The 21,193-nt window shown below is 38.6% G+C and overlaps 2 protein-coding genes across 3 annotated transcripts; one reads left to right on the top strand and one right to left on the bottom strand.

Moving 5' to 3' along the window:
- Window positions 1-3,328: 3,328 nt before the first annotated feature.
- LOC113733850 (gibberellin 2-beta-dioxygenase 2-like) lies at window positions 3,329-6,829 on the top strand. Its single transcript, XM_027260052.2, has 3 exons — window positions 3,329-3,828; window positions 5,221-5,587; window positions 6,291-6,829. Exons 1-3 carry the CDS (start codon window positions 3,449-3,451, stop codon window positions 6,552-6,554), a joined length of 1,011 nt encoding a protein of 336 aa, XP_027115853.1. The 5' UTR covers window positions 3,329-3,448; the 3' UTR covers window positions 6,555-6,829.
- Window positions 6,830-7,081: 252 nt separating this feature from the next.
- On the bottom strand, window positions 7,082-12,187 carry LOC113735307 (alkaline/neutral invertase A, mitochondrial-like). 2 transcript variants are annotated; one of them, XM_072081638.1, is made up of 6 exons: window positions 11,034-12,186; window positions 10,215-10,380; window positions 9,485-9,696; window positions 8,113-8,606; window positions 7,923-7,971; window positions 7,082-7,653 (listed from the first exon to the last, which is right to left on the bottom strand). In XM_072081638.1, the coding sequence occupies exons 1-6, from the start codon at window positions 11,841-11,843 to the stop codon at window positions 7,285-7,287; spliced, it is 2,100 nt and encodes a 699-aa protein (XP_071937739.1). In that variant the 5' UTR covers window positions 11,844-12,186; the 3' UTR covers window positions 7,082-7,284. The 2 variants fall into 2 exon arrangements, 1 of the variants encoding a protein (XP_071937739.1); XR_011841351.1 differs by having other exon boundaries at window positions 7,427-7,653; window positions 7,824-7,971; window positions 11,034-12,187.
- Window positions 12,188-21,193: the final 9,006 nt, after the last annotated feature.

Below are 21,193 nucleotides of genomic sequence, written 5' to 3'. Positions count from 1 at the left end.
ATGAATCTGCACCAAGAATTACGTGCAATTGGAGTTCGTTTCTTAGCCTCTCCAAGGTATCATGCTCCAAAAAGTCCAACATTGGATACAAAATTTCTTTCTGGGCTGTTTTTTAATGTTTAATGATCAAACACAAATCTCAGTAGTCAGTACAAGAGTGCGTCGACTGACCAACCACTACTAACAAGAGTGTTAATGTGCAGTTGTTTTCAAAGATGCATGAACCAAATTAACATCGCATCGCCAAGAAAATGAAAAGAAACAAACACAATATGGCATGTTTTGAGCAGTGAAAGTCACGGGGGGAGAGTACCATCACATCCACAACTCCCATTTCAATAAGAGGGTGCCCCCCCCCCCTCGCGACGCCATGCTCCTGATCATCCAGCTGGTTTGAGCAACAAATGTAGACCAAATAGGATATCTCAACTTTGAGGACCCATTCAGATTCTCGTCTTTAGTTTGTGTGATCGTTAGTCAATCGTATTAGTAGTATTTTGAGGAGTGGTGGTGCTGGTCCCATGCCATATTGCCATGAGATGAGATGAGAGGAGAGAGACCGCCATTTGCCCCATTAGAATTTAGAAACCCACTCCTCTTTCCTTTGGCAACTATGAATGACACCACGGATAATATTACTGAAAATAGAGAGCACAGACTGCAGCAGCGTTTCCCGGTTGATTCTCGTAATAAAAGTCTCCTCGACATTATTTTCTTCAAGTCTATATTTGTTTTGGTGACTTCAAATTCGTTTAAAAGCCGGCTCGAGACTTTTGTTGAAATGTACATATTTATTTTGGTGAGTAGGAATGTGTTGATCTTGTACATTGTTACTATTTCACAATAATGCATGTTTACCTTTCTTAGAGATGAATGAACCAACTCGCCCTCCCCCACCCCCCTACAATTGAAGAAAAATAATAATGAAAGAAGAAGGGAATAAACCCCTTCCCACACATGGCCTGATTGATAAAACTTTTCAATCTCAAAGGAACTGAGCTTCAACCCCTCTTTTCATCTAAATCATCTCCCATCGCCCTTACGATACAGCATGTAACTTTTGACCCGTCCACAAAATTGATGTGTTTAGAAGTTAAGAATGAAAAGAAGAAACAAGAAAGAAAATCCCACGCATTATGCAAATTAATCACAAAAGCTGGCTCACTTTCTGGGCTCCGAAATGGCCAGGCCAGGGACCCCAAACAATGAGCTGAGAGGGAGTTATAGAAGTCTCGAGCAAATCAGTGGCGGTGGCCACATTCATCTTGACATCACCAGGATTGCATTGCATTTGCATTTGCGTAGTGGCAAATTTTGAAAAAGTTTCGTACGTACTCAATAGTGCAGTCATGGCCCCCCAGCTAGAGCTAGAAATAGAGAGAATTACTAGAAAGGTAGCCACTTCTACGAGACCACGACAGCAACTGGCCCTTGTTGACCTGACTTGCTAGCAAGTTTTTGAGGGAAAATTTCCGAGTCAATCTAAAAAAAAATCTCTTGTATCATTTGAAAATCCAAAGGACGTCCTAAGTTCCTGAAATACGGATTACTTGCCATTTGTTACATTAATGATGTTATCTCCTGTACGTTCATAGACCCCGAACCATGACTTTTACTTCGACCACCCACTAACATCTACTACATTTGTTGCGGTTATCGATGTTCCCACTCCCTTTTCGATAATTTCTATATGTAGCTTCTCACCTTCACCCCCCCCCCCCAAACAAAAACAAAAAAAAAAAAAAGAAAAAAAAGAAGAAGGAATGAAAGAAAGTGGTAAACATTTACATCAGTCATCGGGGCCACATCCACAGAAAGAGACGGACAATATAAATCTAACAAATAGGATAGAGAGGCATGAATGATCCAGCGGCGGTCAGCTGAGGATGCTTTTAACCAATCGGTCTTCAGCGAGTCTGAGAAGGGAGGGGGAGAGTGACAGAACAATGCATGGGAATGCAATGCAAAACCTGGTTCCGGCTTCGCAGGTGAAAGGGCTATCTGCAATTTTTTGCACATTTTGATTATTTATGTAAGTGCCCAATTAGTATATATATATATAAATATATACACACACACGCAGAGACACACATTCGGATATTTCAGCAACTTTAAGAGCTCCTTGACCTCTATATATTTTATGCTCGGCAGTCTTTGGTTCCTATAAATTCAATCAATCATAGAGGTATAGTCAGTGATTAAAAAAAAAAAAACACAGAGAGAGGATCATTCAAAATGCGAGATCAGAAGGTATTCCACAGCCCCAGCTGAAAGCTTCAAGTAACTAATCATATCTTAATCGGTCAATTTTAGCATTGAAAAAATCGGTGGCTCCACGGAATTACAAGCTGGCTAAAAAAATCTACGATTCAGGTAATTGTCTGATGGGTGGATGCCTTATATGTGTCTGTGCGTGTAGTAGTGTGTGATGTGTGTGTGTGTGTGTATATGTATATGTGTATGTGTGTGTGAGTCAATTGGATTGATTGCTGGGTAACTAACAACCCCTCAAAATGCCAAACCGAATTGAAAACATACGTAACCAATTCCGTGTCATTGCTAAAATGATTGTCTACCAGAATGAATTATTAGAGAATAAGAAACGGAGGAGTTAATCTGGTACGTACGTACTGCCTCTTTTCTTAGCTTCTTTCTCCGGATTAATTGATTGTGCTGAATAACTAACATTTGCTTAGCCTCTATTGTAGTGTCGGTACGCCCGACATTACAATAAATTATTTCGGGCGCAGGAGATTTTTTTTTTTTAATGTTGTGGTTCATGTGTATGGTAGTGTAATGATGTCCCATATTTAATTGAATTGCTACTACCACCACCATGTAAAGTTTAGGAAGGAAATGGTGACAACTTCGGGTAGGAAAGGAAAGGAAAAAAAAAATGGTCAGCATCGCCTTGTTGTGTGACATCGATTTGCTTAGCTTCTGTTGTTCTGAGACTGGTGATGTCTACGTTTCCTTTCCTAATTTGCACAGATTCATCTTATCATATATACTCCACTCTTTCTTGACATGCCGTGACATATCAAACCCTCTTCTTCATACTAATCATATACTCCACTTTATTTAATTACTGCACACACATTCTACACGCCCACGCACGCGCACGCGCACACACCCACTCACACTCTCTCTCTCTCTCTCTCTCTATATATATATATATATATATATATATATACACACACGCGTATGTATGTATATATATATATATATACTACTCCTGTACTATATGTAAGTAAGTATGTACTACTATATATATGATATGTAAATGGAAGTAGCATTTACTAGTACATGTTTATGTGCATTTATATATATGATATGATGACCTGCCCGCTCATTCTCATTCTATGATTTCCATCTAAGGTAATATAATAAGCATAAGCCCTCCACATCCTAATTTCCATCCCCCTCTTTTTCTTCTTGCAAACAAGAAATGGTGGTGGCAGCTCCAACTCCAGATGGTAACGAGAAAGCAAGAGCCACCGAGCTCCCTGTCATTGACCTTTCGGACAGGAGGTCCGAGGTCTCGAAGATGATGGTGAAAGCGTGCGAAGATTTCGGGTTTTTCAAGCTCATCAACCACGGAGTTGCTGACGATATCATTGCCAAAATGGAAGAACAAAGTTACCAGTTTTTCGCGAAGCCCTCCTCCGAGAAACAACTAGCAGGCCCTTCCAAGCCCTATGGCTACGGCTGCAGGAACATTGGCTGCAATGGAGACGTTGGAGAGGTTGAATATCTCATTCTGGATGGCAACCCTGCCTCCATTGCTCGCTCCTCCGAAACCATTTCCGCCGACGCTATCGAGTTCAGGTAACAACGACCTCCTGCACTAAAACCTTCCTGCTGCTACATACATTTGCATGTGTTTTCTTTCTACACCAGCAACCCCGTCCCTGCCCCTCTGTGTTTCTTGGTTTTATTTGTTAACTACTAGTATAAAAATAGCAAGGAGCTAGCGGCGTTGACAGTTGAAGGATCATGATCCATATAGACAACAACCCGAAATTAATTATGGGAAATTCGAGGGCTTGGCTCCCTGATTTATCCTGCAGGTTTAAGATTTTGAACTTTAGTTGGAGATGACAAAAAAAATGTGGAAGATGGCTTCTTTAGCGATTGAGCGTCTCCAATGTGGAATGCAACTCTTTGGCTGTCCATGCATCTGTAATTAATTAGGTCGTCGATTGTGCCAACTTGCATATGTGCATACATGATTCGTTATAACTAACCCTTTTTTGTTTATGGCTCACACATACATACATGCGTAATGCGTACGTACATATAAGCGGATATTTGTGAGATGAACAAATGATTTAGAGAGTTGTGAAGGGGGCTAAGACAGCATGTGATTTTAATTAATTAAGAAAATTACGCCACGCCAGCAGGAGGAGATGTTTTGTACTTAAAACTAATCAGGTCAAGAAAGAGAGGCCATTAATTAATTTGCTATTAAAAGCTAATTAAGCACGACGAGTGTTTTTTTTTTTTTTTTTTTTTTTTTTATTGGTGTGTTGTTGTTGTTGTTGTTGGGTATCTGATCGAAAGTCGACGTGCTGTTTCATAAATAAATAAAATACCAGTAGTACTATAATAAGCAACATACATACTGGACTAATAATTAAAATTATTTTCCCTTTCTTTTTTTTTTTTTTATGTCTCCCAAAAATGAATAAAGAAGAGAAGAAAGCACTAATAAGTTATGCCACGAAATGGAGTGCATAATTCACTGTACCGGAGATATTTTTCATTTGGCGAGACCAGCTGAATTTCCCTGCATGCATTATATTATTAATAATATGTAGGGAAAATAAACAAGAAATGTAGCGCGGTCTGCTTTTGAAAGAAAGTACAAGGCGTACGTACGTACTTTCAATTTCAAACCATATCATATCATATCATTTAATAAAAATAAAAAAAAAATATATATATATATATAAATTGGAGGAACGTTCAATTGAAATACAGCAGCAGTAGTAGCAGTACTACTACTACTAGAATGGATCAACTACTACTGACGAGTCAAAACGATCATCATTGTGGTGAAGAAGGTCCAATCAAATCAAAAAAAAAATAAAATAAAAAATAAAAAAGAAAGAAACTGGAAAGCTCCCAGAGATACGGGGACGCCCCATGGGAGGAGTCACGCTACCATTTTCTTCTTCCCGGTTAAACTCGTAATGAGATGAGGTGGAATGGTGGCAGGTGCGCAGTGAGGAGCTATGTAGAAGCAGTTAGGGCGTTGGCATGCGAGATACTGGAGGTGATGGCAGAAGGGATGGGGGTCCCACACACCTCAGTCTTCAGCGCCCTCATCAGAGACGCCGACGCTGACTCCCTCCTCAGGCTCAATCACTATCCCCCCGTTCCCGACGATTGGGACACGTCACCTTCCGACCCTCGCCATCAAAACCCTCGGATCGGCTTTGGCGAGCACACTGACCCTCAGATCTTGACTCTCCTGAGATCCAACGACGTCCGTGGCCTCCAAATCTCGCTCCACGACGGGGTTTGGGTCCCAGTCGATCCCCACCCCCAAGCCTTCTTCGTCAATGTTGGTGACGTGTTACAGGTCCTCCTCACTCTGCTAAGCTAATAATTTTTTTTTTTTTACTGCTAATTTTTTTTGTTTGTTACTGCTGCTGGTGATAGTACCACTAATGGACTGATGATGGTAAATGGTAATCATAATTAATTCATAGCCGTATATATGGTCTGGCAAATGACATGAATTGACTGATTGCTGCAAAAACTGAACCTGAAACTACTGAAACTGAACTGAAGGAGCGGGGAGTTTTCCTTTCCTTTGATGGAGATATCTGATCTGATGCAACAATGGAATGGAATAGATTTGGGAGCGCTGATGGATGCCAATTCTGATAACAGTTCATCCCCTCTCTCTCTCTCTCTCTCTCTCCCCCTGCTCCCGCTCAGACCACAGGCTACAGACTTTTTTGATTCCCTCTTTTTTCGGTTTGTGTTCCGTTGATCATCTACGCTAGTTTTACTACTATGAACGCTACCTAGACACCTACCACAGTTTTAGTAACAATAATAAATAATATGGATATGAGACAGTAAAGATTAATTCATTATGGAGTACTCTAAAACCACAGTTCACTCCACATTCCTATGGTACACACGCTTTGAGTAACTTCTGGTCTGATCTTTTCTTTATGGTGTCATCAACAATCTCTCTCTCTCAAGAAGAAAAAAGAAAAAAGAAAAAAGAAAATCTCTAGTGTCTAACTTTGTGCAACTCTCCGCTGCTGAAGGCCATGACAAACGGGAGGTTCTTGAGCGTGAAACACCGAGCCACGGTGAGCTGGTACCGGTCCAGAATGTCAATGGCCTACTTCGCCTCCCCACCACTCCGTGCAAGGATCGGGCCAATCCCCGAAACGGTGACGCCACACAATCCTCCCCTTTACAGGTCATTTACGTGGGACGAATACAAGAAAGCTACCTATTCTCGACGCCTCGGAGATGGCCGTCTCAATTTGTTCAGGTTCCAACCGAACGATGGACTCGGAAAGTGATATGGCCTATATATTATTATATGCTTCTCTCGAGTCTCGACACCCCACACAGACACGCACACAACAACAACAAAACAATATGATTTTGTACCCTCGGAGAGGAGTTCTCAAGCTTCAATCCTTTCTTTCCACAGGTTTTGCCAACTATGTAGTATGTTTGGTGTGGGATGTGTGCCTTCTAAATGGACACATGACTGTCGATCTCCTGATCAGTGGTTCTGTTGTAGGCCTCATTTCATTATTGTCAATTAACAAGGTCCATCACGCTGCTGCCACTTTTGCACTGTTCCAGGCTTTATTCCCATTATTTAGTTGTTGATACCCTCACAACCACTGCTAGGTAGGTCAAACTCAGTCGCATCCCTCTGCTAGGTAGGGAAAAACATGGGACTCTTTGCGAATCTTCTCCTAGACGACGACGACTCTTATCATGTCAATTTCGCCAAATTAGACCGGTATGTGCGCAGAGGAATTCATGAATGCGGTTAGCAAGTAAGAAAATATGTCATTGCTGAGGCCGACAAAGATGAAATGAAAACCAACACCGCTGCTTGCATAAAATGATGGTCTCTACGTTGACAAGAATACAATTGCGTTTGTTCATTCCCAGAACCTTATAACATGTCAAAAAGCAGCAGCTTCTGTTATGTCAAATGGAATACACAATAATTATTATTATTGTCAGCACGGCATTATTTATTTCCACTGGTAATGCCAACGACGAAGCATCTCAGCAGTGCGTCTCCTTTATTTGTGGTGGCAGCGGTTCAGACATACTACTAGGCGATCTACTCGCAACACGTGCACACTTTGTTCGCCGCCCATTTTTGTTCAGCCCGCATACACAGTTCTCCAGAATCTCGTAATCTTCATTCCAAAACAACATTGAAGCCATCTCTGGATTTTCCAGTAGCATTTTAGAGGTAAGGTATCCAGCAATTGTCCACGTCTGATAAAGTCGAGACTGTTTTCCTATAAACCTTCCACGCCTGGTATCATAATATTCGGGCCACTGATCCACGAGAAGCCTTTTCTCAGCCGAAGCCAATGCTCTGCTTGCTAATTCCGGTTTGCCCATCTTCATGCAAGCCAGCGTGAACTGAAACATCATGAGACAGCCATGTGAGAGAGAGAATTAGAGGGTCGTCGAAGAACTACAATATGCAGCAAGTATCCCGCTCTCGCACGAGTAAATGCATGATATCTGACTCCCATTTTCTCGCGCACAGTTTAACTTAAAGTGAAAAATAAAAGTTCTCAAAAAAATACCATCAAATGTTCTCCTTAACATCTCTCTGGTTGTAGCTCACTGAGCTGCAAATCTTATAAACAGAACAGACGATCCTCACTCATTTAGAAGAAGCTTACCTGCCACAGCAGTGTTGGCCACGACCCAGCATTATGATAAGACCATGGCCTACATGCAAATTAGATTTTGACAATTAGATGAAGTCATATTAGAGCATGAATGCACGAAGTAGGATTTCACGGCGAGCCAACCCTACGATATCGAGTGCATAGAAGCAAAAGAAATAAAAAAAAGAAGACAGATGCTCACGTATTTTTAGGGTCACTGCCTGTGATAACGCGCCATTCTTCGTACTCCAAAGCCGGATAACATATCTTAAGAGGCATGCCTGACACAAGGTCATCCCATTTGTCTTCAATCAAACTGACTACACCTTCATTTTGCGTAGGCGTTCCCAGCGATGATATAATAGCCCAAAGATTTCCAAGCGTGAAAAATCTAAAATCCATATGAGCAGGTTGTAGATTGCCAATAAAGTATCCACCATTCTCAGGTATCCAATCCACAAGCCAAGATGGAATCTGCTCTGGATATATATTAAATTTGTTGATCGCCTCGGTTGAGTATTCTTCTGTCTTGTATCGATATATTTCGTTGATCTTTTTCATGTCCACCCAATAATGCTCCCTTATGTGAAAAGAAAGCGCACTGAGACGGTTATTGATGGCTGCAACTAGCTTCTTTGTTGAATCATTGACAGTAAGCATCTCACGGGAACAGCGTAGAGCTGAATAAAATAAAGACTGAGAAGGCACCACCAAGTTAACACAAAATCAAATTCCCATAATGCAAAAAGAATTTTAAAACAGTAGCGAAAGAAGAGCAATTATGCGCGTTCTTCGTGAAGGCCTATGCAGGAGGTAGCGAAAGGAAGATTGGTGAATATACTGGACTAGAACACCTACCTAGCTATCTAGATGGACAAAGACTGCACTACTTGCCTATGGTCTGACAAATGACTGCACATCCTTAGACAACTCTACTCCAATTCTAGAGTTCATCAAGCAACTGGATGTGAATCAGCTAAAATTGTTGAGGTTTTGAAATGCAAAATTTCTTCATACAACAGCTGGATATGAAATCAGCTAAAATTGTTGAGTTTTGAAATGCATATAATAGGTCATTAAGACTCATGAAACGGGAAAGAAAGGCTTCAATTGAGGTCAAGAGCATACCGCTGTAGGTTACCCTACCAACTGAATAGATGAAAGTGGCTCGCATTAAATAGCAACGGAAAAGCAAAAGGATGAAGCAATCTCTCAGGCATTGAAAAACTTTTACGGTAAAAGCAATCAGAATTTCTATTACTATTGACTCTTTTAGCCCGATGGAACCGAAAAGTTACAAGAAGGTTAAAATAAAAATGGAAACTGTGAGAGTATACATGCAACGGATGTAAAATGAGAATTTAAGTGATGAGGAAGATTTCGCATTCAATTTTTTGCAAGGACTTAAAATAGACAGACATGTCAAAAGCCAACTTTTCCAATAATTCACCACATATGGCATAAGTAAGAAAATCAAATTAAGATGACTTCCTTTGGTTCCATTTATGTCACATTAAAGAGGCCTTACATGCAAAATAATTAACAGTAGGTACACTAACTAAACAATCACTTACTTGGATTTCGAGAGGATGGCCATGAATACCCATCCTTCTGTCAATCATGCAGGACCCATCAGTGACTAAGAGAGTAGGAAACATATCAAAACCGTCAGTCAAACACAAATTGAGTATCCATCTGATGCCTGTCTGCACATCAACCCTCTCTTGCAGAGAATAATCCCCAGTGATCTTTCCATAAGCTCTCAACAGAATTATCCACCACAAACCTGTCACATTTTGGAAATACCATTATTATTAGCCAAGCATACCCCCTCACCCAACACACGAAAAATTCACATGCCTTTGAATATCCGAATGAATTGGGATGGGCATCAAGGATGTTGACTCAGATAATAGGCAGACCTTTAAAACATGCATACAAACAAAAGATATGCAGATGTAGAATTTGTAGAAATACCCATCTAAATTCTGAGTTCAACATTTCACAGACTTCAAATGGAACCATTGCAGTTGACATGTGACATCATGCTCCAAGATCAAATTACACTAGCCTCAAGCATTGATGAATGTGGTTCAGGAAGAACTAAAAGTAAAATGAAATTTGAGTTTGGTTTCCTTAAACGAATGTTCAGATTACTGAACAGAAGAAACACAACAATTGACAATGAGCAGGTGTGAAACTGGAGAGAAATTCATGATGCAGCAGCGAATAAAACAAAAGTTGAGTCGATATACATCTTGAAGAACTTTTGATGGATCAATTTCATAGCAACTGCAACCTTACCAGAATCAACAGGTGCAACACGTCCAATAGCAGATTCACCAAAATCAGGATCCAAAACATCCTCAAATTCTCCATTTCTTCCTTCAAGAGGCACAGCCTTAACTTTAAAACTGGCAGGCATCAACCCCTGTCCAGGGCTGTGGCAGTCCACAGTCTTTTCCCAACTCTAAAAAGTAAGCAGTGCATAACTTTAGTTGTATCCATGCAAATGTACTAAAAAATAAGCTGTCATGCATAGAAACTTACTAACAAAACAAGGAAAAAAGCTTAACTAATCTAATTTGTAACAGCAAGGCAAATAGAGCTCAATAACTCATTAGATATTGAACAAAGGAAGGGAAAAATGAAAAAAATGGGTATGTCAGGGGAGGATTAAAGGTGAGACCAAAGTATAGGTCCTCCATAAGGATCCAACCCTATCTTTTTACCGATATATAAGAAAGTTGTTTCAGGACATATAAGAAAAAAAATGCACCAAAGGAAAGTGTTAATCCAATTTGAGGGCGGGCTCTCTACTAATAAATGACCTCAAATGCCTGAAGACTAGTAACAGCCCCAGAAGAATTATCATGAAACTTAAACATTTGAGATGACAAAGAAAAATATTGCAGCATGCAAGAGTTTACACCATAAGAAACCTAACAATAAGAGTTTACAGTTTACAACATAAGAAACCTACTATTTATGTATAAAACTTCATGCTCACCTTAACATAACTCTAACAGTGAAATTGACTTTTTTTTTGGGGCCACCCGGGGGGGGGGGGGGTGGGTTTGTGTGTGTGTGTGTTAGACAGAGACAGGTTACATATCACATTACCTGTAGTTGTAGGGTATGAAGCAGAAAGTTCTTGACAATTTCTCCTTCACCATTAAGCAAGAAAGCAAGAGCTGAAGGGACAAAATCACGAATGAAGACTTGATCATAGTTCAAAGGCAGCTTATCAGCAGGATCAGCAGCAGCAACAGTCCCCACAGGGAGTCCACAATAATTTACAACAGCCCCTCGAAGCAATTTCCAAGCCTCTTTTTCTACCTCAGACACCTCTCTCTTCAGGGTCGATCTAAAAACCATAGACCCATCCGAGCGCTGGTTGAGATTATCTCTATTTACACCTAAACTATCATTTACCTCTACCCTAGCTTCATAATCTTTATCTTTTTCTACATTTTCCAGTACCTTGTGAGCCTCTTCAATTGTCTCAATCAACAAGGGCTTCACATGTAAATCTCCTCTAACATAAATTTTCTCAAAGCTGTTTTGATTAACTCGAGATTCAATGGACGTCGAATGGTTCCTGACATCCGACGCAACATTTGCTATATTTGAAACACGTCTATCATTACTCGTATTAACTGGACAGCCAGAAAAAAACCTAGATTGTCCAGAATCCGAACCAGATAAACAAAAAGCTCTCCAGTTCGGAGTATTTGTTCTAGTAAAACCTACAACCCTATTGCAAGAATCAGGTAAATCATTCAAATTCGGTTGTAATTTCGACAAATTGTCAGGAATCAAATAATTAGAATTGAGAAATGGGAATCCGAAAAGGGATGAATTCTTGCAGCTAACTAAGATTCTACGACAGGGTTTCATAGTGGAAAGTCCAATACCGCTGCTGGTATTCATTTCTTGAATTCGGAACAAAAATACGCAGCGAGCTGCAGAAGGGTCTTTAGTAATATAACCCAAAGCTTTATAAAAGTCTTAAGCTTTGTGTAAATATTACAGGTCGAGTGCCTATGTACAATAGCTCTATGATATCTAGAAAAGTCAAATCTTTAACAACAGATAATACTAATGATTTATCTAAGACGAGGTAGGATATAAATATACAAAGTTGTTCTTTTTTATAACGAAATAAAAATGTAAATGAAAAACTGAAATGAAAGGGAACTAACTTACAGTTGGAAGGAGCTGAAGAGAGAGCGTGTCTGAAGACGGAACAGAGGTAGTTACATGTGGGAAGCCAAAGGTGGGAGTTGAGAGGGGTTTATATAGAGATGCTGGCAGTTGCGGGCCGGAAACTTCCTTGAATCAACAAAAGCAGCAGGTCAAAACTTTTTTTTAAAAAAAAAAAATTTTTTTTTTGGCCCTTTGCAAAAAAGGGTACACTAGTATTTTTGTGTTTCCAGTAATGACCTTGCGCATGACGCTTGCGTTTCACAAAATTTATCTCGCAAGACAGAAGGAAAAAAAAAAAAAGGGGGACAGAAGACAAATAGTTTCTTGTAATTTTGCGTCTTTTGTTCTTATTTGTTAGGTGGGGACAGATAATAATTGTACCATGTTTTTCAGAGGCCCTTAACTTTATTAGATTTAGGTACAATAATTTCATTCCGAGTCGAAATGTTAGATAATTTGTAACATACAAAAAAAAATCATTTGTAAGTGTGTGAAAGGGTCATTCCCACCCACAATGCATATATACAAAATATATAAAAGGTGAAAACTTCATGCCTTTTCTTTTTCTTTTTTTTTTTTTATTGGTTGGGGGCTTCCTGTTTGAATTGTCGTAAAAAAAGAATAGACGAGGGGATGAGGAAGAGTTTATCTTTTGCTTTTCTTCCCCCAGAGAGGATAGGGCTGAACTGACGAGCAAGTAGTACTACAAAATTGGACCACCTGCAATAGGAACCTGAATAGCAAAATGTGCGCAAAGCCATTGTCCAAACGCTTCGCTCTCACGCTTTAACCATTTCTCATGTTGTTGTCTGGATGTATTGAAAGATGACCGGATTTGCCAAAGCTCCATCAGATTTTCCACTCCACTCATAAATAATCAATCTATGATGCGTGAATTTTCCACTCCACTCATAGAAACAAAACACGTTTTGTGTGATACATGTGCATATTTTTAGAAGAGATTTTGGGCAATCTTAAAATGTTGTTGTGCTATTTATTAAGAATCAATTTAAGAAATGAGTTAGAAAAGTCTAGGGTAGAAATGGGCTTAGAAAAGTCTACCCGAAAAAAGTGACAGCTAGCTAGCGTATTAACAAATTATGGGCCTAGAGAACTGGGTTCCTTTAGAAATAGTTTACGCAAACGGGCCAACTGATGTTGGGGAAATGTTTCAATCAGGGTTAACTGCCAGTGAGTGTAAGATTTTGGATCGGACTCCAGCTTAAGCCGGTGGGAGAGAGTTCTGAAGTGGGTTGAATGCTTGAATCCATCGGAGTGACGGCGTGAAATCTGCAAAATGAAGCCCAGCAGCCCATTATCATTTTCTCCTTTGGGTCGCCCGTCGTACGTACGCACGTAAGGAGGGGACGATATATATCTCTGTTTATGGGCTTAGAGTGGAGGTCTTCCTTTGCTTGTTAGGAAAAATGAAAGAAGTCAAAGCAACAGCACGTGGTACTAAACACAACTACCACCACAAGGCAACTTGCCAAGTGGATGGAGGTTCGCAACTGAATAAATACTGCTGAACATCGATCATCGACGGCAGGCAGGCTTCCAGAATCCTCTTCTATTTTCAAAAAAAAAAAAATTAATAATAATAATTTTGGAGTCGAAATATTCAAAAACATAATCACCGTCTTAATAATTAAACGTAAGCAGTGTGATCCATTCCCACTCACTCCCATTTCCCTACGGTTTATTAATTATTATTACTACAACTGTTGGATACATACATATATTAGTAATTTAATTGCATTCCGCAGCTTCTCAAGTATTGACGTTTTCTGCCCTTAATTGACCAACCCAGCGTTACATATGTCTGACTCTCAAATTTCTACAGTCAAACTACCAGGCTGCTAAGACCGCTGTTTCATAGTAATTGTTACTTTATTTTAGCGAACCACGTTTCCAAACACCCAACAAAAAAAAAAAAAAAAAAATCTCTATTTCCATTTTATCATTATTGTTCTCCAATAAAATATTCTTCAACCACTTGCTGATTAACAAGTAGTAGCAGCAAGCATGCATGCATTGAGTACACAAGTGCTGCTAGCTAATTGTGTTGAACGTTCCACTAAGTAAAAGTTTATAATTAACAAACCCAAAATTTCAGCATTAAGTTTCTGACCCTAGTGATTAGCTACTCCGTCTATATACAATAATATCATCATCTCGATGTGCAGCATCTATTAATTATTCGCGTTGCTGCCCTTTTGACAGTATTGAAAGACCCAAAAAAAAAAATGAATAAAAATTGGTCAGTCTTTAAATTAATTAATTAGTTTTTGACTAAGTGCACTCCTCCGCCTTTCTTCTCCGATCCTCTCCTTCAACATAGTAATTGTTTTTGTCCTAAATCATCAGTAATGCTTAATTTCAAACTTGTCATTCCTCCTCCGATCCACACATACGCATAATAATGAACCATTAAAGTGCTGCTAGGAAAGTGTACGTACTTTTCTCGATCGATCAACCGAATTGAATCATCGATCAAGAGCTCCGACATTAGCAAGTGGTTTATTACGCAAAGAAGCTGATCAATGTTCCTTAACTACGTACGAGTTATGATCGAGACTGAGGATCAAACCACCGAATAAGCACCAATTCATTCATTTGCTTATAAATATAGCATGTATTTAATTAGCGATGAAAATGATACGTCGAATTTGTGGTCTGAAAATGCTGCCGTTGCATTGTTGATGAATAATAATGCACGTAAGCCAGCTCCATCACTACCTTTTCTCTTTTCTATTTTCTCCCCACGTTATGTTATGTTGGAGTTTGAAAAGGTTAACTCAAGCGCTACTACCATTCATTAATTGCTACACAGCAGTTACGTACATACGAAAGACGCAATTTGCATTTTTGATGCAAACTTTCTTACATATGGAAGCCTTAGCCAAACCCAGATGATGTACGTTTTAGCAGTATGTTCCATCAAGAAACATCTATAATATAATACTACTGAGTCACAACTGATCATGATGCCTTCATCAAATTATTGATATACCAACACGCACGTACCATCATACATATATATATATACAGATATAGCATGCAAGGGTGGATCCAAATTGTAGTTTCTCATAGTGGAATAGCATGACGAACTTTCTCGCGTTTCTTACGGGTTGGAAACACACTCTCCCTGAATAGGGATAAGTCCGCAAGAGGTGACGCCGGATGCCTCTTTGTTATCTGTCCCCATTACACTCGTGGCTGAGGGGTTGTGAAAGCTAAAAGAGGCATCACTGGAACTTCGCTTTCGTTATTGATTGCTACGCAAAGGATTAATCAAGAATGAACCCAGAAACAGCACCTGAATGATCAGACTCCTTGAGACGGTGCTAATTATGAAAGATACAGTACAGACAGTACGTACTCGGTACTACTACTCCGAGATAAACCGCCTGAGAGCTTATACTAGCACTGGTAATCTTTTTAAAGAGCACTGAAAGCAATATATATATATATATGTTTTTCTCAAAAGTTGCATTCTATTTTTTAAAAAAAAAAAAAATAGATTTCTTTCAAGTATTCCTTGTAAAAGATTGCATCCACAGAACAGAATAATACGTTTCTTCAAAAAAATCTATATCACCTATTCGAGAACTCTTTCCAAGAAAGAAAAAATGAATCACCACCTTTTGGGAGTGGGAATTATTTGGATTTTGTTGAGGAACAAGGGCACGGGGGGAATACGGGACTACCAAATCATTCCAGAATTACTTTTTATGGGATTTGATTGACCGGAATCGACCACTTTTCAGACGCCAGAGTAGTCCTCTACAGGTGGACCAAATTAAATTTCGACCCCACCTTCTCACTATCAGATGCGAAATCAAAGCCACTGTTCGATTGTTCATGAGTCCGGGGAACTGTCCCGTCATTGGGAGAGCGACTCTTCAAGTTTTGACTTCTGTATCCGGAAGGAAAATTTTGGAGCAGCTCTGCGCCTGTGGCGTGGAGTCATTATTGCTGTGTATTTTTTTCTGGCGAAGAGCTCTGCATTAACCGCTCTTTTCATGTCACTTCCAACTAATCGGGGAGTGCCATTCTCTTTTTCCCGATTGGTAATTCAATGCCAACTTTCCATAGATTTTGTGCTCTTCTCACAGGCCACAATAGGGCAGCCTAGATTCCACCTAGCGTCTTTACAATAATAATTGAAGAAGCGCGGAGCTTCCGCCCCAGCAGGTGCGTGGAGGGGGCTCCCCAGAATTCGAACCCTGATCCTTGTGTATAAGGGTCTTGGGGTTGAAGTCCTGGTACCACTTGAGCTAGTAGCTCAAGTGGTACCAGGACTTCAACCCCAAGACCCTTATACACAAGGACCAGGATTCGAATCCTGGGGAGGCCCCCCTCCACGCACCTGATGCTGGGGCGGACAAAACACACAATTGACCTCCACGGAGGAAGCTCCGCGCTTCTTCAATAATGTAAATAAATAAATACAGGGTTCAACAAGAAAGAAAAAACCATAAACCAACACCATGAACGCTTGCTCTAATTCAATGGTGGTGATATATTGCTGCTATTTTAATTTGACCACAAAAGCCAACTGGGCTGAGGCCAAGCACATTTGTACCAAAGCAAATATATGTTTCTTCTGTTTATCCTATCATATCACCGACGAGACGAGAGTTCTTATTATTCAATAATGTGACATATATAGACTACGGATTTTTTTTTAAAAAAAAAAATGATAGATGTGCCATGATATAATTCACATTTCAATCGTGGCTCGGGGTAAAACATGCTTATTTATGCAATTACCAATAGAATCACAACGTTAACCTTCTTACCATCCTAAACTGTCATGTCAAACTTTCAGCTACCCACGAACGAGAAGAAAATTTTTAAAGGCAAGGGAAAACCGACGTGGCTCAAAGAAACTTGTTTTTCAGAATTTTTAGTGGACTCCAGTTGTACTTTGGAATATTATTGATACTTGGATTGCATACGTACTCAGATACGTACAACTTGTACTGTACACGATTTGGGGTGAACTATCTTTTCTTTTCTTTTAAAAAAAAAAAAAAAAAAAACCCTCCCTCTTGTTTCTGTCCTCACACCCTTCTCGCTCCCCAATTATTAGACTCAAGATTTAAACACTGAACCTAACGGATTTGAAGCAAAGACATTTGTTAGGTCAACCATTATTGAACAGTATAATTCTCTTTGAACAATTTGCAATTCTATATGAACTATTTATAAAATTTCATAATAGATATGCAATTATTTTGCATAGATCACATGAACAGTAATAAAATATCGTGCACTTCTACTGTAAAGATGTATAAGCAGTTCAAAACGACTTACAGTTTGCACATGCAGTGTTATATCATTCAAAATATTATGAGTTTGTTTGGACAAAAATAATTTGGTTTGCAAAATTTATTCTCACAAATCTCAATTACTTTTTTATCTTTTCAATCACCTTTTTATCTCACATACATCACATTACAAAAAATGCTACAGTAAATATCTCAAATAAATCATCCAAATAAACTCTTATCCAAACAAACTCATAGTTATTCCATTTAGAAATGGTTGACCTGACACCCGGCGGCCAATGAGGAGATTGTGATGAACTAACATTTAGTTGCCACTTGTTACCAAACTATGAAGCCCTAATAACACGTGTTAATCACGTGTCCAAAGTCTTCCCTTTTACTATTGCCTGTGTAAGTGAGTCATTGATACCAGCAAGAAAGCTCTTCCTTCTACCGTGTTTGGATTGAACTAATCTATCATGCATGTACATACTCGTATAATTTCATGTGAATTCTCTCCATGGCATAGTCAATCAAAAATAATTTATGAGTCATTCGGGTAATTGGAGCTGCACCATTTCTCTCATCTAGCAACAATTATTACTTCATTTGAACTATTTTCTTTCCAACCATATAAGGTAACCTAATTTATGAGATATGGACTAATAATAGCTGTGTCCACACGTATAGCAATTTTGTAAAAATTAGAACATGAATATCTCTTCACCTTATCTCTTAATTAACTTATTTTAATGCAAAAATCTCTCCAAGTTTTGAAGATATATAATAATCATTATAAACTCCTAAACTTAATATTGATCCAAATTTGACATGGTAAATTATTGATTCTAAATTAAATAATTTTGTTAAGGATGTAAATATTTAATATATGCTATAAACACTACGTACAAAAAAAAAAAAAGAGTGCTATTTGGTGCATTTAAAGTCTAGTAGAACGACGTTGCTATGGACTGATTTGCTTTTCGTTTTTCTCGGTAACTTGTTTACTTTGTCCGTATAATGCTTGTTTGAGCCCCCGGACTAGTGCTTGTGCGTATTGAGCAAAACTATATCATGTCTTTTCGAAGTTAAAATTAACTAATTAATTATACCTAAAACATGAATTTATTAAGCGCGACGCCACCCACAAGGAATTTTGAGCTGAATTTGCTCTAGGTATGACTAAATTTTGGAAGAAATTGAACAAAAAAGCAGTCGCCAATTAGAAGGATACTTTGACTTGGGTTAAGTAGGGTGTGATGATCTGAATGCTCTTTAATTATGAGTTCCTAAAATCCAATGTAACTAAGGACCTTTCGACTGTTCCGTTTGGATTACATAAAATATCGTTGAAATCTTCCTTAGTACTACTATTAATTTGAAGGTAGACAAATTAATGCTAATATCTGCACTTAAAAATGTGGGAATGCCTGCCTGTAGTTTAATTGTGTATATTTGATGCTAGTTCCAACAGCCCATGGTATCTCAACTGATGAAGTGGATAAATACTTAAAAAAAAAAAAAAAAATCAACTTCGTTCCAATCAAAGTTGCCTTATGCAGTCTAAATTAATTCCATACTGATAAAATATGAAAATTTTTGACATTCCTCGATCGTGTAATACATATATAGTAAATATGATATACATTGATAGTGTATACACTATTACGGTTGGATGCACGATATATATACATAATTTAAATTTCAAATTTAAATTCGAATTATGCATCGTGCTCTAATAGTGAAAGTGTATACATTGTATAGAATGTACAGAAGATTCCCTAAAAAGTCTAATAACGAACTAGTACTACTCCTCCACCTTTTAGAGTTCAAGTGATGCTTTGCAAAGCCTTGATTTGATAAATTAAAACAAGCATTTGTAAGTCTGAACTCATAAGATAAGATGGGCAGTCCATCATGACTCTTGCATACTAATTAGAAGCTAAGCTGTTGAAGCACGATCTCGACGGGGGGGGGGGGGGGGGGGGGGGGGGGGGGAGGTTGAACTTGAGTTGCACCTTTTGTTGCTATTCTAATTTTTATCCGGAACCCCAAACAAAAGATGACTGGGAATCTACGTGGCAAGTAAAAAAGAAAGAGAGAAAATAAGAATTTGGGGAAGGTTTTACAATTGAAGTGATGGTTTTGTTTCAAGGGTTGCGGCTCTCATACTACTTTTACTTTCATAAAATAAGGTGAGTTGCATAGGTTTTTTTTCTAACATAAAGTGAAATTCTTTTGTGACAAAATTCAAAAGGAAAATAGTATATAGTTTCAAATTTTATTAGTGGATCTTCAAAAAAAAAAAAAAAGTTTTTTACTTGTTTTTATAAAAATATGTATTTTATATATTGTTACTGTTGAGTGTACGGCAACTTATCTAAATTTAAAGTCAAAATTAAAATTATATATATAATTAACTCTATAAATATAATATTTAGAAAAAATTTTTATGATAGCTACCGTGTATGAAAGGTCAGACTAAGCGCTTAACCATAAATTTATACGCTTTTGGGTGTACACGTGGAAGATCCAGAACACAGCACTTCTACTTCGAGGGACCACTTTGGTGGCTTCTATAAAAGGAACGCGGCCTACAAAGATTCCTGCCGCCGCCAACTCCTCTCTCTCTACACTATTCTATCACGTTTTCATTCTCTCTGTGTCCTTCTCTCTCACAGACCACACACACACACACTAGAGGACTTCTTTCGAACGAGAATGTATACCTCTCTATAGCTTCTATCTGTGGGCCATCCAGCTGCTGACGGACGGCCTCCACCACCATTTCCATTTTCTCGGCCTATGTTTTCTTCATCCCTCACTAACGAAAAATTCTGCGTTTTCACGGGCAGGGCGGGGAATCCAGAATTGCTTTTGGTCCCTTTATCTATTAGGGATTCAACCGTTTGTTTCTTTGGGGTAAGTAAAATTTACCGTTAGGTAGTGAAAAAAATATTATTAACCCTTATATCAAATATATTATTAAATATTAAAATTTAAATTCACAAGAGTTGAAACCCCACCCAAAAAAAAAAAAAAAAAAATCAAGAATAGGAATAGATACATTCCAGTTTGTAAGATTAATGTATTCCTTAAGGCGGTAGATTTATATGAACTCTACATAACCTCTTACGTTTTATGGTATTAGGAACCTTCAATTGCTTTTTGTTTTTGTTTTTTTCTATTTTTTCCAAGAACAGGCAGTTTCCTCACAAGCAATATGCTATTTTCACACACACACACACATATATATATATACATACATACATATGCGCACACATACATATATATATATATATATATATATATATATATATATATATGAGGAGCGTGACACTTTTGCTAAAAATCGTCATCTCTTGTTACTTGGAAGTTGGAACTTTGGGGTAACTTTGTGGGGTAAGTTTGGGGTGTACTTTCTTGTATATTACTAATAGAATTTGAGAAATTGATGAGCAATATTGGTGTTAAAAAGTGGATGTCGAGTTGGATGGGTTCAACTTTCAAGCGAGTCTGTCCGAGGGATGGCAAACAAAGCACAAAGACAAAGGCAAAGGAGTGAGCATCGGGTAATAAAAAAGTATATAATAATCACAAAAGCCGGTCCGAAACATCATTGGCGGATGCAGAGTTGGGTAATGTATGCGTGACATCGGAAGTCACTCACATTGTACTACAGTAAAACAATACACAGCAGCACAGTAATTGATGACCTCCTACAGTAAACATTTTTTGATGTTAAGTATATCTGTGTAATTCAGAATTATGCCACGTCTCAAATCATTGCTTCTCAAC

This window comes from Coffea arabica, chromosome 3c (assembly GCF_036785885.1).
Source record: "Coffea arabica cultivar ET-39 chromosome 3c, Coffea Arabica ET-39 HiFi, whole genome shotgun sequence".
Classification (NCBI taxonomy): Eukaryota; Viridiplantae; Streptophyta; class Magnoliopsida; order Gentianales; family Rubiaceae; genus Coffea; species Coffea arabica.
Note: the sequence above shows the minus strand (reverse complement) of the source record. Positions and strands in the feature narration are given on the sequence as shown.

Coding starts and splice junctions, on each gene's coding strand:
- LOC113735307 (XM_072081638.1), bottom strand. CDS start 11,843: ATGAATACCAGCAGCGGTATTGGACTTTCCACTATGAAACCCTGTCGT. Junction 10,381..11,033: donor TTCATACCCTACAACTACAG/GTAATGTGATAT, acceptor CTTACTTTTTAG/AGTTGGGAAAAGACTGTGGA. Junction 8,607..9,484: donor GCCATCCTCTCGAAATCCAA/GTAAGTGATTGT, acceptor GTGCCTTCTCAG/TCTTTATTTTATTCAGCTCT.
- LOC113733850 (XM_027260052.2), top strand. CDS start 3,449: ATGGTGGTGGCAGCTCCAACTCCAGATGGTAACGAGAAAGCAAGAGCC. Junction 3,829..5,220: donor GCCGACGCTATCGAGTTCAG/GTAACAACGACC, acceptor GAATGGTGGCAG/GTGCGCAGTGAGGAGCTATG. Junction 5,588..6,290: donor ATGTTGGTGACGTGTTACAG/GTCCTCCTCACT, acceptor CCGCTGCTGAAG/GCCATGACAAACGGGAGGTT.